Below are 19,016 nucleotides of genomic sequence, written 5' to 3' on the forward strand. Positions count from 1 at the left end.
TCACTCTCTATTCTCTCCACGTGGACTGCTCAATCCAGCTTCCCTCCAAAACTCTTCAATTGCTTACATCAGCTCCAGTATCAATTTTTTACCCCAAACATCAAACAAGTTAAAAATTGAAAAACATACCATATAATGGGAAAGGATCTATGCCTAATCTTGATATGCATCTTTTATTTATTTATAGAAATCTACTTAGTTAATGTCTACCAAACATATAGATTCATGATTTGTATAAAGAAAACTTATTTATTATCTTTTATCTGATAAATTTCACCAGAATTGTTAATTAAAAGTTTTAGCGCGCACTTTTACACTATAAAATTCATTCAAACTTTACTAAAATTATATATTAAGAATGAGTTTTCTTAATATACACGTCTTTGTTTTTTATTTTATTTTTAGTGTATTAATAAATTATAACAACAAAATATCTTAAAATATATAAATATAACTTGTTAACATACTCATTAAATAAAATAAAGATATATATGTTAATAAATATTGTGAAATTTGCTGCACACTCTTTCTTAGCATGTTTTACTTCTGGAACATAATCAAACACTCCAGAAGTCTCTAGCCAGCTCTGATACTTTCTTTCGTAAATTCTCGAACTCACTCTGAAATTTCTAACGGTGACAATAAATTGCGTTCCCGGTTCTCTCTCTCCTCGCTCATAGTTACTGCACATACGAAACTACTCTACAAACACAACAAAACTCTCCAATTCTGAAGATTTTCTTATCTCTTGTCTTTGAAACTAGAAGCTCCGTGATTGATCAATGGCGACAAAAGAAGGCAAAGCCATAGGCATAGACCTCGGCACGACCTACAGCTGCGTGGGCGTGTGGCAAAACGACCGCGTTGAGATCATCCCCAACGACCAAGGCAACAGAACCACCCCCTCCTATGTCGCCTTCACCGACACCGAGAGGCTCATCGGAGACGCCGCGAAGAACCAAGTCGCGATGAACCCGCAGAACACCGTCTTCGACGCCAAGCGTTTAATCGGTCGCAGATTCTCAGACTCTCCTGTTCAAAACGACATGAAGCTGTGGCCGTTTAAGGTCGTGGCGGGACCGGGCGACAAGCCCATGATCGTGGTCAATTACAAAGGCGAGGAGAAGAAATTCTCTGCGGAGGAGATATCTTCAATGGTGTTGGTGAAGATGAGAGAAGTAGCAGAGGCGTTTCTCGGACACGCGGTGAATAACGCGGTTATCACTGTCCCTGCTTACTTCAACGACTCTCAGAGGCAGGCGACGAAGGACGCAGGGGCAATTTCGGGTTTGAATGTGTTGAGGATTATCAATGAACCTACCGCTGCTGCCATCGCGTATGGATTGGATAAGAAGGCTTCGAGAAAAGGTGAACAGAACGTGCTTATTTTCGACCTTGGTGGTGGCACTTTTGATGTTTCGATATTGACCATCGAGGAGGGGATTTTCGAAGTGAAGGCCACTGCTGGTGATACTCATCTTGGAGGTGAAGATTTTGATAACAGAATGGTGAATCACTTTGTTTCTGAATTCAGAAGGAAGAACAAGAAGGACATTAGTGGGAATGCTAGAGCGTTGAGAAGGTTGAGGACAGCGTGTGAGAGAGCAAAGAGAACACTCTCTTCTACCGCGCAGACAACTATTGAAATCGATTCTTTATACGAAGGGATTGATTTCTATGCTACAATCACGAGGGCGAGGTTTGAGGAAATGAACATGGATTTGTTCAGGAAGTGCATGGAGCCGGTGGAGAAGTGTTTGCGTGATGCCAAGATAGACAAGAGTCATGTTCATGAGGTTGTGCTTGTTGGAGGGTCCACTAGGATCCCCAAGGTTCAGCAACTCTTGCAGGATTTCTTCAATGGGAAAGAGCTTTGCAAGAGCATTAACCCCGATGAAGCTGTTGCATACGGTGCTTCAGTTCAAGCTGCCATCTTGAGCGGTGAAGGAGACGAGAAGGTTCAGGATTTGTTGCTGCTGGATGTTACACCTCTCAGTCTCGGGCTCGAAACTGCGGGTGGTGTTATGACTGTACTAATTCCGCGGAACACTACAATTCCCACCAAGAAGGAGCAGATTTTCTCAACCTATTCCGATAACCAACCCGGGGTGTTGATCCAAGTGTTCGAAGGAGAACGAGCTAGAACAAAGGACAACAATCTTCTTGGGAAGTTTGAGCTTACTGGGATCCCTCCAGCACCAAGAGGAGTGCCTCAGATCAATGTCTGCTTCGACATCGACGCTAACGGGATTCTGAATGTCTCTGCAGAGGACAAGACTGCTGGTGTGAAGAACAAGATCACGATCACCAACGACAAGGGTAGGCTGAGCAAGGAGGAGATTGAGAAGATGTTGAAGGATGCAGAGAGGTACAAGGCGGAGGATGAAGAGTTGAAGAAGAAGGTGGAGGCGAAAAACTCGCTTGAGAACTACGCGTATAATATGAGAAACACAATAAAGGATGAGAAGATTGGAGAGAAGTTGAGCCCGGATGAGAAGGAGAAGATTGAGAAGGCTGTGGAGGATGCGATACAGTGGTTGGAGGGGAACCAGTTGGCGGAAGTGGATGAGTTTGAGGACAAGCAGAAGGAGTTGGAAGGGATCTGCAACCCCATCATTGCGAAAATGTACCAGGGTGCTGCTGCTAGACCTGGTGGAGATGTTCCTACGGGTGATGATGACATGCCTGGTGCTGGTGGTGCTGGTTCTGGCGCGGGACCTAAGATTGAAGAAGTTGACTAAGCTTGTGCATGTGACTAACTCAAAAACTTTGGTTAGGTTCTTGTTATTTGGTCTAATAATGTAAGTTTTAGTGATGATGTAAGGTTTCAGGAATCGTGAATAAGGTCTTTTTTGCTTCATGTGATGAGTGTAATATCAGAGATGGAGTTGAGATTAATGTAATTTTTTATACAGTTTGGGCTTTTAATGTATGTTTTGATTCATAAAAACTTTGTTCCTTTCTACTTGATCGATTCCCCGGAGAAAATTATGTCCCTTTCTTTTCATTGCATCCAACACATGCTTATGTTGCCTATGTTTTTCGAAAACATTTGAATTAGCAAAATCACGATAGAGTATTTGTCATTCAAAACATAAATTAGGTTGGCATTGTCGCATTGCTCATAAGGACTCGATGAAAAACAAAAAGGAAAAAGTTTAATGGACTCAGTGAATGGGAAGGAGATTTGATCTTGAAAGTCGATAAAGTTAGATTAAAAAATTGATCTGTTGTTTTTTCTCTCATTGAATTCAAGGACTTAAGTGATAACACTTGCTCTATTTTCTCTATTTAGGAACTAAGTTAAGTTGAGAGTGACTCTAAATGATTTTACATCTATAATGTTAGTTTTCTCTTAAACTCTTATTACTAGCAAAAAAAAAATCATTTTTCTTTCTGTTCAAGATCCAACACTTATGTGTATTTTTATTGTGTTTATATTTAGCAATTTATATTATTATCCTCATATTAATTCTATATTGATAGAAATGTTATATTCTTTTATAATATTTTTATTATCTAATAGTAATTTATAAACAATTTTTTTAATGTCATTATGAAATGTGTTTCTATTTAATATTTATAGAAACAAAGATACTAGCAACATATCTTTTATTATTGACTAAAATTAGTAAAAAAATTATAATTGTAAATATCATTTTTGTATTTAATTTAGATTTTATAGTTTTTAATATATGTTAAAAGAAGTGTATTAAATTATAATAGTCAAGTTTGTTGTTTTTTAAGAATATTTAAGAAGATACACTTATACTTAAAAGATGTTCTAACTTAATCAATAGTTTTAAATTTGAGTAATGAGTATTCAGTTACATTAAATATATAAAAAAACATTTTTTATAGTTTAGTTGTATTTAATTTAAACATGATTATTTTTGGCAAAAGATACCTATTGGCTAAAAAAGATTTATATATTGTTAAAAAAAAATTTACCAAAAGAAACATACTTATACATTAGACTTCTATGTTTGACTTATATTATTTTAAACACTGAGAGGTTATCAACTTGTTAGTTTGAATCTCAAATAAGGTTTAGAATTTAAGGCTTTTTGGAGTGGTTTTAGGTTTTAAGTTTTAAAATGATCAAAAACTAAATTCAATTTCAGTTTTGAGTTTTGATATTTTTTTAAAACTAAATTCAAATTTGGGTTTTAGTTTAATTTTTCCATTTTTAAAATTTTAAAATTTTCTAATACAATTGCATTTCACTTCTCTTTCATAAACCTCATTGGAGCAGGAGAAACCCGTCGCCGTCGCCTCTCCAGCGTGCTCGACGTCGTTGTTGGCAAGAGAGGTCGTCATCTCCGAATCGCAGAGTCATCGTGGACGCGAAGGGAGCGCTCCACCTCCACCCTCACGAGATCCCTTTTGAATCGCACAACCAAATTGCACACAAAATCCCCCTTGAGAAACCAGCACTCTATCGACATTGTGATATTACGAGCGCCGCGGCTGTGGTCCTCTCCGGCTCTTCTTCACCTGCGTTTGTTGGGGAGTGATCCCCTGCTCCGACAGAGCACCAACCTTTGACGAGAAATTCAACCATGTTGGCAAGGTGCCCGATTCGGCCACCAGAAAGAATTGGATGGTGCGAACAAAGGATTCTCTGGTGGTGGCGAGCGGAAGTCCATCGGAGATGACGGCATCGTTGATGGCAGCGCTGGTGTGGGAGTTGACGATGACGAAGTTGTGTGCGACAACGTAGGGATGAGAAGCATCCACATAGATAGAAAACTTAAACAGAAGCATAAAACCTTTTTGTTTTTGTTTTGGAAATTAGTTCAAAAAGTGTTTTAAAAATAACAAAAAAATAAACTCAATCCCAATTTTATCAAACATATTTCTGTTTCAAAAATGCATTTTGTAACTGAAAACTGAAAACTGTAAACTTACAATCACTACTAACAGAGCCTAAGTTTTTTTGGATAAAAACTACATGATTGAGAGGATAGTGTACATCAAAAGAGGTGAGTGAAGTTACATATTAGTCAGGAGTAAAACTTATTTGTTATGGTGAAAAAAAAAAAGAAACATAAAAATATTTATTTATTTAAAGATAAAGTGGGCATCTCTTTGAATTTGAAAGGACTCCTGACACTAAACTAATAATAGGTGTGTCTCACAGTGAGAGTTTAGGATAAGAGAAAAGATATGCGGCATAGTTGATAGTTGGTTGAAGCGTGAAGGAAGGGTCCGCGCGCCATGGCTGGCATCACAACCTTCCCCTTCAAACTCTCTCACTGTCCTCTCTTCTCTACTTTCGATTCCAAACTCTTCGGCCTTCCCCTCTCCAATCCCTATTCCATCAAATTCGACCCTTCTTCTCTCTCCAGTACCTCTCTCCCCTACGTCACCGCCCGCTACTACGGCGGCGGCGGCGGCGCCTCTCCCCGCTCCCCCAACGACCCCCGCTCCCGCAAGTCCTCCGATTCTGACGACGACGATAAAGCTCTCGACCTCTCCACTCTCAGGTACTCTACTCCTTCCTCCTCCTCCTCCTCCTCCTCCTCTCTCTCTCTTATGCTTCCGTTCGAATTTCGTCATTAAGATTGCTTTGGATTTGAAATAGGTCAGATACCGTGAGGCTTATTGATCAGAGCCAGAATATGGTTTGTTCTTTTTTCCTTTCTCGTGCAATTTATTCGCCATAGAAGCACGTATGAACAGAGCTACTACTTTTACAAGTTCTAATTCAGTCTGCAGCTGGCGGAGGGTGCTGAAGTTGTTATGTTTTTGTAGGTTGGAGTAGTGTCAATCGATGACGCCATTCAAATGGCTGAAGATGTCGAACTTGACTTGGTATGATGTCTTTTCCTTGTCATTGCTGCATCAATATTTTAATATTCCTTCTATTTGTTGGCTACAATGCCATGGTTTTCTCATTTTCCCCTCCTTTTGTGTGCGCGTGCGTGTCTGAGTTCCGAAGTACAATATTTTGTTGTCTATGTTCTGCTGTTGAATTTCAGCTCAATTGGTATAAGTTATCTACAATCATGATGTGTCATTTTGACTTCTTAGGGTAGCTATTTATTATCTTATGGTCACACTTATTTAGTTACACACTAACACTATGTTTCATAGTTTATGCATGATAAAAAGGATAATAAATAAATAAAAAGAGGAAGTGCTTCCTATAATTTCACTTAGACAGATATCGCAACTAAAAGTGATTGAAAGTCATTTTACTATGGTGTTGAAATACTAAGGGAGTAAGGGGGCGCTTACTTGTGCTTTTATTTTCTGTTTTCACTATTTAATTATAAAAATGTCATATTGTTTTCAATTTGTTTTCTGTTTCAAAGATTTGTACAGGAAACATTGAAAACAACTTTTTTTTTTGTTCTCTGTTTCCTTTACAGATCTTTGGAAACAGGCAACAGATTGAAAATAAGGTGTCAATTTTGTAATTAAAAAAAGAAAACCGGAAATAAATACACAAGTAAATGCCCCCTAACTGTCAGTTCACAGTAGATTCAGTGGCTAGTTTCTTTTGCACCTAAATTGGAACATACTTGTGACAGGAATGTACAAACTTATTTTCTCTACTTTGTTTGGTCAGGTAATATTATCCCCAGATGCAGATCCTCCTGTTGTTAGAATAATGGATTACAGGTTTGAACTTTGTACATCGTCAAAAAAAAACTGTGCTTTTTTAGTTTCCTCTCTTACATTGAATTATTTGGTTATTTATTTATGCTCATTAAATCCAGTATTAATATACTGATGGCTTATGGCTGGCTGTAAAAAGTGGTCAAACAAGGGCGTGATTATATCTGTGTCAAACAGTCATTTTTGGGCATCCATTGATAATTAGTTGACCTGCCTACGTACATGTTCAACAATAATTGACATTAAGTAATTTGAATTGGGTTGATAGACAAATAAAAAAAAAATTGGTATCCAGTAATTTCTTGCTTCTGGCCTTGTGCAACTACTTTTGGTCCAATTTTTATGAGGTAGGGGATAGTGGTGGCAAAGGTGGGAGTATTGTTTGCATTCAGTGGTCTATAAATGGATGCTTTGTTTCTATATTTATTTGGGATGGGGTGTTGTGAAGACATGATTGAGCAATAAGTAATGTAATGGGGGAATCAACTGGGAGATTAATTCACATACATGTAGTTGTTCATGATAGACATTTGCACTTGACTTTTGCTTGACAATATTAAATGAATCTTTGTCAAAGGCCATACCTAGTTCTACTTCCATTTGACATGATTGGGCACTTGCATACTTATGCTTTGAGCATGGTTGGACCTTGTAAATAAGTGATAAATAAGTGATTCTTATATTTCCTTCTTTACAGCAAATATAGATATGAACAGCAAAAGAAGAAAAGAGAACAGCAGAAGAAAAGTGCTGGTTAGCATTGATATTTTCTTCTAAATCATTTACAGAACTCAGAACAAACAATAAATTACTGACCAAGTTGTCTTTTAAATGCAGCTAATCGAATGGATTTGAAGGAGCTCAAAATGGGGTAATGTCTTAAGCTAGTTCTGGACTCTTGTTTTTTTGGATTTCTTAATTATGGATCAAAATATTACTTTTATCAATATTTTAATATTTTTAATTGGTAAAGGGTTAGAAATCTGAAAAAGTATATTATGTTATTGCCATGCAATCTAGTTTGGTTGAGTGAAGGGACTGTCGAACCTGAGACCAATAATGGTATTGCAATAAGCAAACCATTAGACCAGGTTGTTGACAGACCCATGCTATCTAGTTTGCCTTAGGTTAACTATAGGTTTTCCTGAAAGGCATTATATGCATTTGTACAAGTTAACTATTTTTGTTACTTTCAAGAAACTAGAAGAACAATAACAACAACCAAGCCTTTTTCTACTAGGCGAGGTTGATTACATGGATCAAATGATGTCGTAATGTTTTGTTTTATGTCTATGGACAAACTATTGATTTCTAAATCATTTTTAATGGTTTTACATAAATTTTTTCACTCTTCCTCTGTCTCTATTGAGAGGACTACCTTTCTACATGTCTTTTCTACACACGTCCAAAGTACCTAAGGCAAGTTTCTACCGTTTCTTCTACAATAGAAGCTTGCTTAACTTTTTCTCTAATGGATTCTTTCCTAATCTTATCTTGTCTACTTGTCTGTCAACTTTTTCATTTCTATTACATTGAGTTTATTCTCTTAGCTTTTTACCTCTCAACATTCAGTTACATACAGCATTGCAGATCTTATAGTTGTGTAATAAAATCTTTCTTCAAGTCTGATTGGTACCTTTTTGTCACAAAATGATACTCAAAGCTCTCCATTTTCTGCATCCCACTTAAATCCCGTGGTTTACATCTCCCTCTATTCTGTTGTTCTATATGATGGACCCTAGATACTAAAACATGCGATTTGTGGTGAAGTTACTCTCCAAGTTTTACTGCTATGCTAGGGTTGTTGCATCTCTTGCTAACTTTCATTCCATACACTCTGTCTTCTACTAAAGCAAAAACCATGAGCTTTCAAAGTTCATCTTTGCATCTCTAACTTTATTGATAAGGGTTCAAACTTGACCTTTAGTGCAGTCCTAAAGTGATAGGAAAATTTGATGCGACCCCTGCTTTGTGTTCTTACACTAGTTGTGATCCTTGATTGCTCAAATATATATATATATATATATATATATTAACACAAACTGCTTTATTCCCTATGGCCTTCCACAATACCTCTCTTAGTCTCTTGGCACTCTTTGCCAAGGCCATATCTAGATATATTTTTTTTATTTCTTTAATCTCTCTCCATTAAATGTTGTAGCAAGTATATTACTTTCATGTTTGATCAACCAGGCATAAAACCAAATTGATTTTTAGTCCTGCGAGTCTCTTGTCTTAGTCTCCATTCTCCACTTAATTACCCTTTTCATAACTTCATAGTATGACTCATGAGCTTATCCCCTTATAATTTGGGCAATTTTGTATATATCTTTCTTGTTCTTATAAACAAGGAATAGAGACTCCTCCTCCACCAAAATTTTCTTAGTTGTCACTGACCAACTTTGTGAGTCAACTAATACCTTCCTTAGAGTATTGCCATTTTTTTATGCTTATTTTATCTTGGGTTTTCAAATTCTGTGGTGAATTTATAATTTTAGTTCTCCCTTGTGTTTAGCCTATTTGGAAGCAAACATATGCTTTTCTATAAATAGCTTGTTAAAGTAATTTTTTCTTTCTTTCATTTACATCTTGTTTTGTAACCAAGATTTTACCCTGTTCATCTTTTAAGCATTTTGCTTGACCAAAGTCTCTTGACTTTCTTTTCCTTCTTTTGACAATCTTGTTAGTCCCTCTTACTATCTTTAGCGTCAGGATTGCTATAACCCTTCAAGAGCTCTAACTTTCACTTCACTCATCACTTTTTTGGTTTCTTTCCCAGCAAACACTCAGTTTCCCAATTTTTAGCATTCTTACACAAGGACTATGGTTTGTAACATACCATTTTAACCTTAAGGCCCTTAACTTTATTTTGCATACTTTCATTGCACCACCAAGATTTTTTATTGTTAGATCCCCAACCTCTTAACTCTCTAAGAGTCTTTTTTGCTATTTTCCTAATCCCCCCAGCCATCTTGTTCTACATATCATTTACACTTCAATGTTCCTCCTTACTCCCTTCTTTGATTAACTACTTATTTGTTTAGCAAGGTTACATGGCCATCCCAGGTGACACCTAATAATGCGTATGTGGTGTCATTCATGTCAACATGTGACTCCCAAGATTTCTTCTATCCCTAAAATGCATGCTACTTATTTGTCCTAAAATGAATGTTGGTGGACTAAAAACAATGATTTCAAAATTTGAAGGGATTAAAACCAATGGAAAAAAATAGAAACCACAACCAAAATTCACTTATTTTATAAAGACCAAAAACAATGATATCAAATTTTAGAAGGATGAAAATCAAAGGAGAAAAAATAGGGATTAAAACCAAAATTCACTCATTTAATAGGTACCGAAAGTATATTTAACCCTTGCAAATTTTAGAGCTATGTTCCTATCTCCTAACCTTTGTACATCCACAACAGAATCTCTCAATATTTATACACTGCCCATTTCTTGATTTAATTTTGCCAGCATACCACAACTTAAAACTTTGGTATCTCTAATTCACGTTTTCTTCAACTCACTTTTTTTCTTGTATACACTACTGATTCTGCTCCTTATCATGATGTCTACTATTTTAGGAAACCTGATGAAAGTAATATAGAAAAGAAATTGCATATGCTGGGCATTTTATCATTAATATCTTGTGCTTTGGTTGTGATCTTGGGGATCAATTAGGCCAGGATGCATTAAGAGGAGTTTGTTTAGTCATGCTTTCTCAAAAATAAACAGAGGAAGTTTTATGTGATGCTTCACACTATAAAGATATATAAAACTACCGTTGTAGTATCATTTAAATGCATAAAAAATTATGCTGTAATTTACTTTTTTTCCTCCATTGATAACATATACATAAATACTTAATTAAAGCAGTTGCAGCTATTGTTTTTTCATGAGCTGTGTTTTAGTTATGCTCGGTTATTTTACTAGAACAATCATGTGATTATGCCTTCTTTTACTAATTTTTGGTACCTTATTTTAACAGATACAACATAGATGAACATGATTATTCAGTGCGTTTGAAAGCTGCACAGAAATTTTTGAAAGACGGCGACAAGGTTTCATGAATTATATTGTTATGTAATATTAAGCACATGCACGTGCACCTCCACCTGCACATATGCTAATGTATTGAAATCATTGGGATCAATTCCTGCAGGTTAAGGTCATAGTAAACCTTAAGGGTCGTGAAAATGAATTCAGGAATATGGCTATTGGACTTATTACACGTTTTCAGAATGATGTTGGGGAGGTATGCCATGTCACTTTGCTGTGTTATGATTATCATATTTCTTAGGCATTAAAAACCTGACTATTTTCCAACAAAAAAAAAGAATTTGACTATAAGTAGCCAAGTAGGTCCTGGGATGTTATGTTGGTAATACTCCTTTGCTTGTTACACTTCAATAATTCTCAGTCACCATTTTATTTGTTATTTCCATTTTGATTTCATTTGTGCGTTGGATTTACTTTGTATGGTCATTGGAGACATTTCTTATTACCTGCTTGAATTTTATAACCAAACCACACTTGGTTGATGTGCAGCTTGGAATAGAGGAGACAAAAAACTTCCGTGACAGAAACATCTTCATAATTTTGGTTCCAAATAAAGTTGCTGTGCAGAAAACTCAAGAACCACCAAAGAAAAGAGACAAATCAGCTGCAGATGAAGTCACCATTAGTGCCCAAGCATAACCGAAAACTTCCACGCTAGTTTCTAATTGTAGAATGGATTGAGTAACTTGGATTGGTCCGAGTTGGAAAATTTTCCGAGCATTGTATAATCGTATAATTCATGTGCAATGATAGCATATAAGTTCACGAGAATTTTAATTATAGAGGCAGCCTTGGCTTTTCCAACACAAGTTACTCAAGGTATACATCATACATACCACTAACAACTCTTCAGAAGAGACTAATCATAAAAGAACAATCGCACGTGGATAATTTTATGCTCATTTAATTTTTGAAGTTGACAGAAATATTTGCATACTTCTATTTCAATCCAATGCATGTCAAGTTGGTGACTGGTCGAAGGGTCCATTATCCATACCTTGATCAAGACAGGAAGCACATGTTCCTAACAAATGTTTTGGAAGGAAACCCGTCAATTTTCTTGATTATGGCTTGCCTAATAATATGGTTAGGGGAACAAGTAGTACCTCTTTCTGGGTGCTGCTTATGTGTAGCTTGAGCTCAAACGCTAGTTATTGTAACCTAAAGATGTAGAGGCTACAACTTACGGACCTAACGATTTGAAGGTAGCTTAGTTTTGAAGTGCTTACGTTCCAAGAAAACTAACGTGTTTTTACTCAGCATGAGTGAACAGAACGTAGTCCTGAAAGCAACACGTTATGTGTACCTTATTTTATTTTATAATTTAAATATGTTTTTAGTTTAGGTAACTACAGTTTTAGTGTTTCGAAATTTCTTTGGTTGTTTTTCATCTTTACAATTTTTATTTTTTGAAACGGAAATAGTTTTTGTTATAGCTTAATGGTGATGTGATATGTATTTAGTTATATTATGCTAATAATTTTCGAGGAAGCATTTGAGAAATATAATTAGATGTATGCCATCTTATTACCAAGTGATGATAAAGATTATTTTTAAAAAATTAAAATTTATTAGAACTAAAGCTAATGAATATTTCTTAAATGATTGAAATTAAATTTAACTGTATTTATAAGAACTAAAAACATTTTTTCTTTATTTTGGGTGAACATATGTTTTTCTGGTTTAATACAGGACTAACGTTTTCAACAACAACAACAATAAAAAAAATTCTGCCGAATCTAGAAAATGTCAATAGATAAGTAGATAAATATCCTCTGATAAGCATATAATTGCATTTTCCTGCAGAAGATGTAAACATTTTCTAGGTATGATGTTAGCTGCACCTTTTTCGGTCTAATGCATGCCTAATCTTCAGGAGATATTCATATATTTTCTTATAGAGAATGTCAATAATAAGTAGATAATTCGCAGGCATTATTATCTAACTAGCAAAACCTGATGAGTTAGACGAGGATGTATGTAAAAAAGGGCTAATGTTTACTTGAAAGATAAAAAAGGGCCAATGTTATAACGTACACATAAAAGGAGGGGTTTACTTTATAAATAATGATTAAAAATTAATAAATAAGAAGTTTTTCATTAGAAATCACAATAAAATATAATACTAAAATATGGTGAAAATATATTAATAGTAACTTTAGATTTAATGTCTCTGTATGTGTATATATGGGATTACTAATGTACTCATATTTTCTTTTAATACATGTATTAGCAACCAACACAAAAAAGTGTAGACAAAAAAAATCACTAATTTCATATTTTAATTAATTTATTTTAAGGATGTTACTGTAATTTAACATTTAATCTAATTTTAAAAAATAAAAAATGTCTGATTTCTCTCTCGTTTCAATGCATTTTATCTTTCTTGTTATGTTTTGCATCTAGTACATGCCACAGCCCACAGTTGTAACAGCAGGCCAACAACGGCTCCAACTCATTGAATTACATCGTCGCTAGCTATGTGTTCCGTGCAGGAGCCAAACACCAATGAGACAGAGGTGGTCGATCCATTTAGAAGCGTGTTTGTTGACGGAGGTGGCTCTAGTGAAGACATATTTTGCATTACAACTTAAGGTTTTATTTTTGGAATTTGGATTCAATGTGGCATATCACGGTGGTCATTGATGACGTGAGATACCACATAAGGGAGGGAAACGAAGATTTTTATTTTTTTTTAAACAAATATTAAATGTTTAATTACGGTAACATTCTTAAAATAAATAAATCAAAATATAAAATTAGTGATTTTTTTATCCTACATTCGTGGCTAATGCAAACACTAGAAGAAAGGTGTCAGTGCATCAGCAAATCCTCCCATATATATATATATAATCCTTTAGAAATAAGTAGGAACTAGTATATGTTAATAAACCCATATGCATTTACATTAAAATAAAATTATAAATTCATAATAAAAGTATAGAACAACGGATGCAATGATATCAAGCATCTTGGAAAATAAGAAGGAAAAAACGCAAGATACACACCTCACCAACGTGTTGTCATTGTTGATGATGATTGCATGAAGGAGACGGTGGTTGAAAAAAACAAAAGGAAGAAGCTTAACTTCAAGGCAATGAAGACCTTGCAACCAACAGCATGCAGCAGTCCTTATATGGACACATTAATTAGGTGAACACACCAAAACCTACAAGCCTCAGTGTTCCTTCATAAAACATAAACTTGGTCTCAAGTCTCAACCTCACCACTCCACTATTGTTGTGCCACATTGTCCCATTCACCAGTCACCACCAAGATGGAAGCCAGCGCTGGACTGGTCGCTGGTTCTCACAATCGCAACGAGCTCGTTGTTATTCATGGCCATGAAGAGGTAATATTATTTGTAATAACCATGCATGAAAGCTACTAGAAAAAAAAATCAGAAAAAGGATATTTAGTTGTACTTGTTTTCATCGATGAATATATCAAGAGAGTCTAGTTCAATTGACTGAGTAGAGTGTGTGATAAGTTATTGTAGATCTACTATACGGATAAAAAATAAATAAAAGTTGATTAATATATATTGGGTTGTTTTGGTGCAGCACAAGCCTTTGAAGAACTTGGATGGGCAGGTGTGTGAGATATGTGGCGATGATGTGGGACTCACCGTGGATGGAGACTTGTTTGTGGCCTGCAATGAGTGTGGTTTTCCGGCATGCCGACCATGCTATGAGTATGAAAGAAGAGAAGGGAGACAAGTTTGTCCACAGTGCAAGACCAGATACAAGCGTCTCAAAGGTACAAATCTTTTAAGCAACTTTCAAAAGCCTTAACGTGTTTGGAAGAATATATATTCACTTAGTCAGACTTATAGCATAAATATTTGTGTAACTATTTTGGAGAATTTACGAAAATAGCTTTTGGAACTTATATGAATACAATTTAACTATATTTCCTCGTCGATTATAGAAGCAACTTATACATAATTAGTGCTTACATAATGAACGTTTATTCAATAAGCATTTAATTAAGTTGTTTATTAAAATGCGCCCTTCTCATGCATTAATTTCAATGGATTTAGTTGTTACAACATGTAGTTAGGTAATAGTGAGAAGGGTTTAGTTGGTTTGAGGGACTTGTTAATTCATTGTGTTCTGATTTTGATAAGGGAGCCCGCGGGTTGAGGGAGATGATGACGAGGAGGATGTGGATGATATTGAACATGAATTTAACATCGAGGAGCAGAACAAGCATAACCATTCTGCTGAAGCCATGCTGCATGGGAAGATGAGTTACGGAAGAGGTCCTGAAGATGATGAGAATGCTCAATTCCCAGCTGTTATTGCTGGTGGTCGCTCTCGGCCTGTAAGATTTGCAAAACATTACCACTCTATAAAACTTCCTATATTCAATAGACACTTATAACAAGTTTTCATGGATGCAGGTTAGTGGGGAGTTACCAATAGCATCTCATTATGGGGATCAAATGTTAGCTTCTTCACTGCAAAATCGATCGCACCCATATCTGGTGTCAGATCCTCGTAAGAAGTAGTTTATAGCCTTAACTCTTAAACATTGATGTACAATTGCAAAACGGATTATGCTGATGTTTAGTTTCAGGCTGCTAGCTATAGACATTTTCACTTCTGGCACTAATTTAAGTACAACTTGAAATGTTTAATTTTCTTGTCTACTTCAATATGGCGAAATTTAGTTACAATATGTGGCATGCTGTGATCAAAGCAGGAAATGGAAAATTGGATGAAGCCAAAGAGGATAGAATGGATGACTGGAAGTTGCAACAAGGCAATTTGGGGCATGAACCTGATGAAGATCCAGATGCAGCCATGTATGTTTACAGTACTACAATTAGGAAACTGTGATGCAGTGTCTGCAAATTAAATTTAATTGATAGCAATGATGGGAAAAAATTAACTGCTCTATATGATGTAAATTGGCGCAGGTTAGATGAAGCAAGGCAACCGCTGTCAAGGAAGGTACCAATAGCATCCAGCAAAGTGAATCCATATAGGATGGTGATCGTGGCACGACTTGTTATCCTTGCATTCTTCCTCAGATATAGACTTATGAATCCTGTACATGATGCACTGGGGCTGTGGCTAACTTCTATTATATGCGAAATCTGGTTTGCTTTTTCATGGATCCTTGATCAGTTTCCCAAGTGGTTTCCCATTGACCGAGAGACATACCTTGATCGTCTTTCAATCAGGTAAAAGGAACCTGAACTCTTGCTATAGTAACATTGTTCTGTTAACTTGAAATCCTACAGTTTGAAATTTCATTGCTGACCAAAAAGTTGTTTATTAGGTATGAGCGTGAAGGTGAACCCAACATGCTTGCTCCTGTGGATGTCTTTGTTAGTACTGTGGATCCCATGAAGGAACCTCCTTTGGTTACAGCAAACACTGTTCTTTCAATCTTGGCCATGGATTACCCAGTTGATAAGATATCCTGTTACATTTCTGATGATGGAGCTTCAATGTGTACATTTGAAGCCCTGTCAGAAACTGCAGAGTTTGCTAGGAAGTGGGTGCCATTCTGCAAGAAATTTTCTATAGAACCTAGAGCACCAGAGATGTACTTCAGTGAGAAAGTTGATTACCTCAAGGACAAGGTGCAGCCCACCTTTGTTAAGGATCGTCGAGCTATGAAGGTCTGTATCATATCTATCAGACTAGTACTTGAACACATGGGAGTTTAAAAGTTAGTTTAAAGCTTATTCAGTGTTAATTGGGTGTTTGACAGAGAGAATATGAAGAGTTTAAGGTTAGGATCAATGCACTTGTGGCAAAAGCTCAGAAGGTTCCTCAAGGAGGATGGATTATGCAGGATGGGACACCATGGCCTGGAAATAATACTAAGGATCATCCTGGTATGATTCAAGTCTTTCTTGGTCACAGTGGAGGTCATGATACTGAAGGAAACGAGCTTCCTCGTCTTGTTTATGTTTCCCGAGAGAAAAGGCCTGGATTCCAACACCACAAGAAAGCTGGTGCTATGAATGCTTTGGTAGATTTTTTTGAGCAGTTTTTGTTGTTCCTATGATGTCCATTCACCTTTATATGAGACACAATTCCTTGACACTTCCAATTATTGCTGTGATTTGCAGATTCGGGTTTCCGCTGTGCTCACAAATGCTCCTTTCATGCTGAACTTGGATTGTGATCATTATGTCAATAACAGCAAGGCTGCTCGAGAGGCCATGTGCTTTTTAATGGACCCCCAAACTGGGAAGAAGGTCTGCTATGTCCAATTTCCTCAAAGATTTGATGGCATTGATAGGCATGATCGTTATGCTAATAGAAACACGGTTTTCTTTGATGTAAGTCACTGCAAGAAACACAGCATCAGCATAGCATGGCCTTTTCTTTGAAGCATTTGACTATTTTTTTTTGGTAGTGTAAGCTAATACTAACTATTTCTTCTTCTTTGTCTCTGCAGATTAACATGAAGGGCCTAGATGGTATTCAGGGTCCTGCATATGTTGGCACAGGGTGCGTATTTAGGAGGCAAGCTTTATATGGCTACAATCCTCCCAAGGGTCCCAAGCGTCCAAAAATGGTAAGCTGTGACTGCTGCCCATGTTTTGGAAAGCGCAAGAAGGTTAAGTATGAAGGGAATGATGCAAATGGAGAGGCAGCAAGCCTCAGAGGTTCTCATATTCCTAATCACTAATGTTGACAGCAACTTGAATACAAATATATTTCAATTTAACCTTTTCTAACCCATGTGACATGTCTAAATAGGAATGGATGATGACAAAGAAGTGCTGATGTCCCAGATGAATTTTGAAAAGAAATTTGGACAGTCATCTATTTTTGTGACTTCAACCTTGATGGAAGAGGGTGGTGTGCCTCCTTCCGCAAGTCCAGCAAGCCAACTTAAAGAAGCCATTCATGTAATCAGCTGTGGATATGAAGATAAAACTGAATGGGGAATAGAGGTAACACCAGCAACGACAGCCTAGAGACTCCTTGATATCTTACCATATTTTATTCACACTATGAAAATCAGCTCATCCATGCTATTTTGCTTTCCAAATATGCAGCTAGGTTGGATTTACGGGTCTATTACAGAGGATATTCTAACAGGTTTTAAGATGCATTGCCGTGGTTGGAGGTCCATTTATTGCATGCCAAAGAGAGCAGCATTCAAGGGTACTGCTCCCATCAATTTGTCAGATAGGCTTAACCAGGTGCTTCGTTGGGCACTAGGCTCCATAGAGATCTTCTTCAGTCGTCATTGCCCTTTATGGTATGGTTATAAGGAAGGGAAGTTGAAGTGGCTTGAGAGATTTGCCTACGCAAACACAACTGTCTACCCCTTCACCTCCATACCTCTAGTTGCCTACTGTGTTCTTCCTGCTGTTTGTTTACTCACTGATAAATTCATCATGCCGCCGGTAACAACATTGTTCTATTCCCTTCATGTTACTAAATGGGTTAGACATGACATACTTTTGAAATTATAACATGCCAGATTTTCATAATATTACCTTCAAAAGCACAAGATTATGAATGTTCATGATTTACTTATGTTATGTAGTAGAACACTAGGACTTAAATCCATAATTATTTATAGAATGGATGCCTTGTTTGTTTTTTTTTTTTTGCTTATAAAAATAATTGTTGATTGATGATGATCCAGATAAGCACTTTTGCTGGTTTGTACTTCGTTGCTCTATTCTCTTCAATCATTGCAACTGGTCTTCTTGAGTTGAAATGGAGTGGAGTGAGCATTGAGGAATGGTGGAGAAATGAGCAATTCTGGGTCATTGGTGGTGTGTCAGCACATCTCTTTGCTGTCATACAAGGTCTTCTGAAGGTTTTGGCTGGAATTGACACCAACTTCACTGTTACATCCAAGGCAGCAGATGATGAAGAATTTGGAGAATTATACACCTTTAAGTGGACTACTCTCCTGATTCCTCCAACCACCATCTTAATAATCAACATTGTTGGGGTTGTTGCTGGAATCTCAGATGCCATAAACAACGGGTACCAATCTTGGGGACCTCTATTTGGAAAACTATTCTTTTCATTTTGGGTGATTGTCCATCTATATCCATTCCTTAAAGGTTTGATGGGTCGCCAAAACCGCACACCCACCATAGTTGTTATATGGTCAGTTCTATTGGCTTCCATTTTCTCCTTGCTTTGGGTAAGAATTGACCCGTTTGTATTAAAAACTAAGGGACCTGATACCAAGCTATGTGGAATCAACTGTTGAAAGACTGGTTTTCCAATAGTATCCATTTGTGAGCATCTTTTAAAGATGCAAGTAAATGTAAATTCTTGATTGTGCTGTATGATGCGCGAGCTACAAAGTTTAGATGTACAAGGAT

General features: G+C 36.5%; 3 protein-coding genes across 3 annotated transcripts; all 3 read left to right on the forward strand.

Annotated features, from left to right (window-relative positions):
- The first annotated feature begins 542 nt into the window (after positions 1–542).
- Positions 543–2,988, forward strand: LOC114394563 (heat shock 70 kDa protein-like). The gene has a single exon (XM_028356180.1). It carries the CDS (start codon positions 783–785, stop codon positions 2,739–2,741), a length of 1,959 nt encoding a protein of 652 aa, XP_028211981.1. The 5' UTR covers positions 543–782; the 3' UTR covers positions 2,742–2,988.
- Positions 2,989–5,095: 2,107 nt separating this feature from the next.
- Positions 5,096–11,503, forward strand: LOC114394586 (translation initiation factor IF3-4, chloroplastic-like). The gene is made up of 9 exons (XM_028356212.1): positions 5,096–5,489; positions 5,588–5,627; positions 5,758–5,817; positions 6,578–6,630; positions 7,325–7,380; positions 7,465–7,498; positions 10,620–10,692; positions 10,794–10,886; positions 11,180–11,503. The coding sequence occupies exons 1-9, from the start codon at positions 5,221–5,223 to the stop codon at positions 11,327–11,329; spliced, it is 828 nt and encodes a 275-aa protein (XP_028212013.1). The 5' UTR covers positions 5,096–5,220; the 3' UTR covers positions 11,330–11,503.
- Positions 11,504–13,845: 2,342 nt separating this feature from the next.
- On the forward strand, positions 13,846–18,901 carry LOC114394572 (cellulose synthase A catalytic subunit 7 [UDP-forming]-like). Its single transcript, XM_028356190.1, has 13 exons — positions 13,846–14,042; positions 14,254–14,449; positions 14,820–15,016; positions 15,096–15,192; positions 15,398–15,500; positions 15,615–15,881; positions 15,980–16,325; positions 16,418–16,681; positions 16,782–16,994; positions 17,114–17,324; positions 17,419–17,615; positions 17,721–18,074; positions 18,320–18,901. The coding sequence occupies exons 1-13, from the start codon at positions 13,968–13,970 to the stop codon at positions 18,899–18,901; spliced, it is 3,102 nt and encodes a 1,033-aa protein (XP_028211991.1). The 5' UTR covers positions 13,846–13,967.
- The last annotated feature ends 115 nt before the right edge of the window (positions 18,902–19,016 follow it).

The sequence above is a fragment of the Glycine soja genome, chromosome 2 (assembly GCF_004193775.1).
Source record: "Glycine soja cultivar W05 chromosome 2, ASM419377v2, whole genome shotgun sequence".
Lineage (NCBI taxonomy): Eukaryota > Viridiplantae > Streptophyta > Magnoliopsida > Fabales > Fabaceae > Glycine > Glycine soja.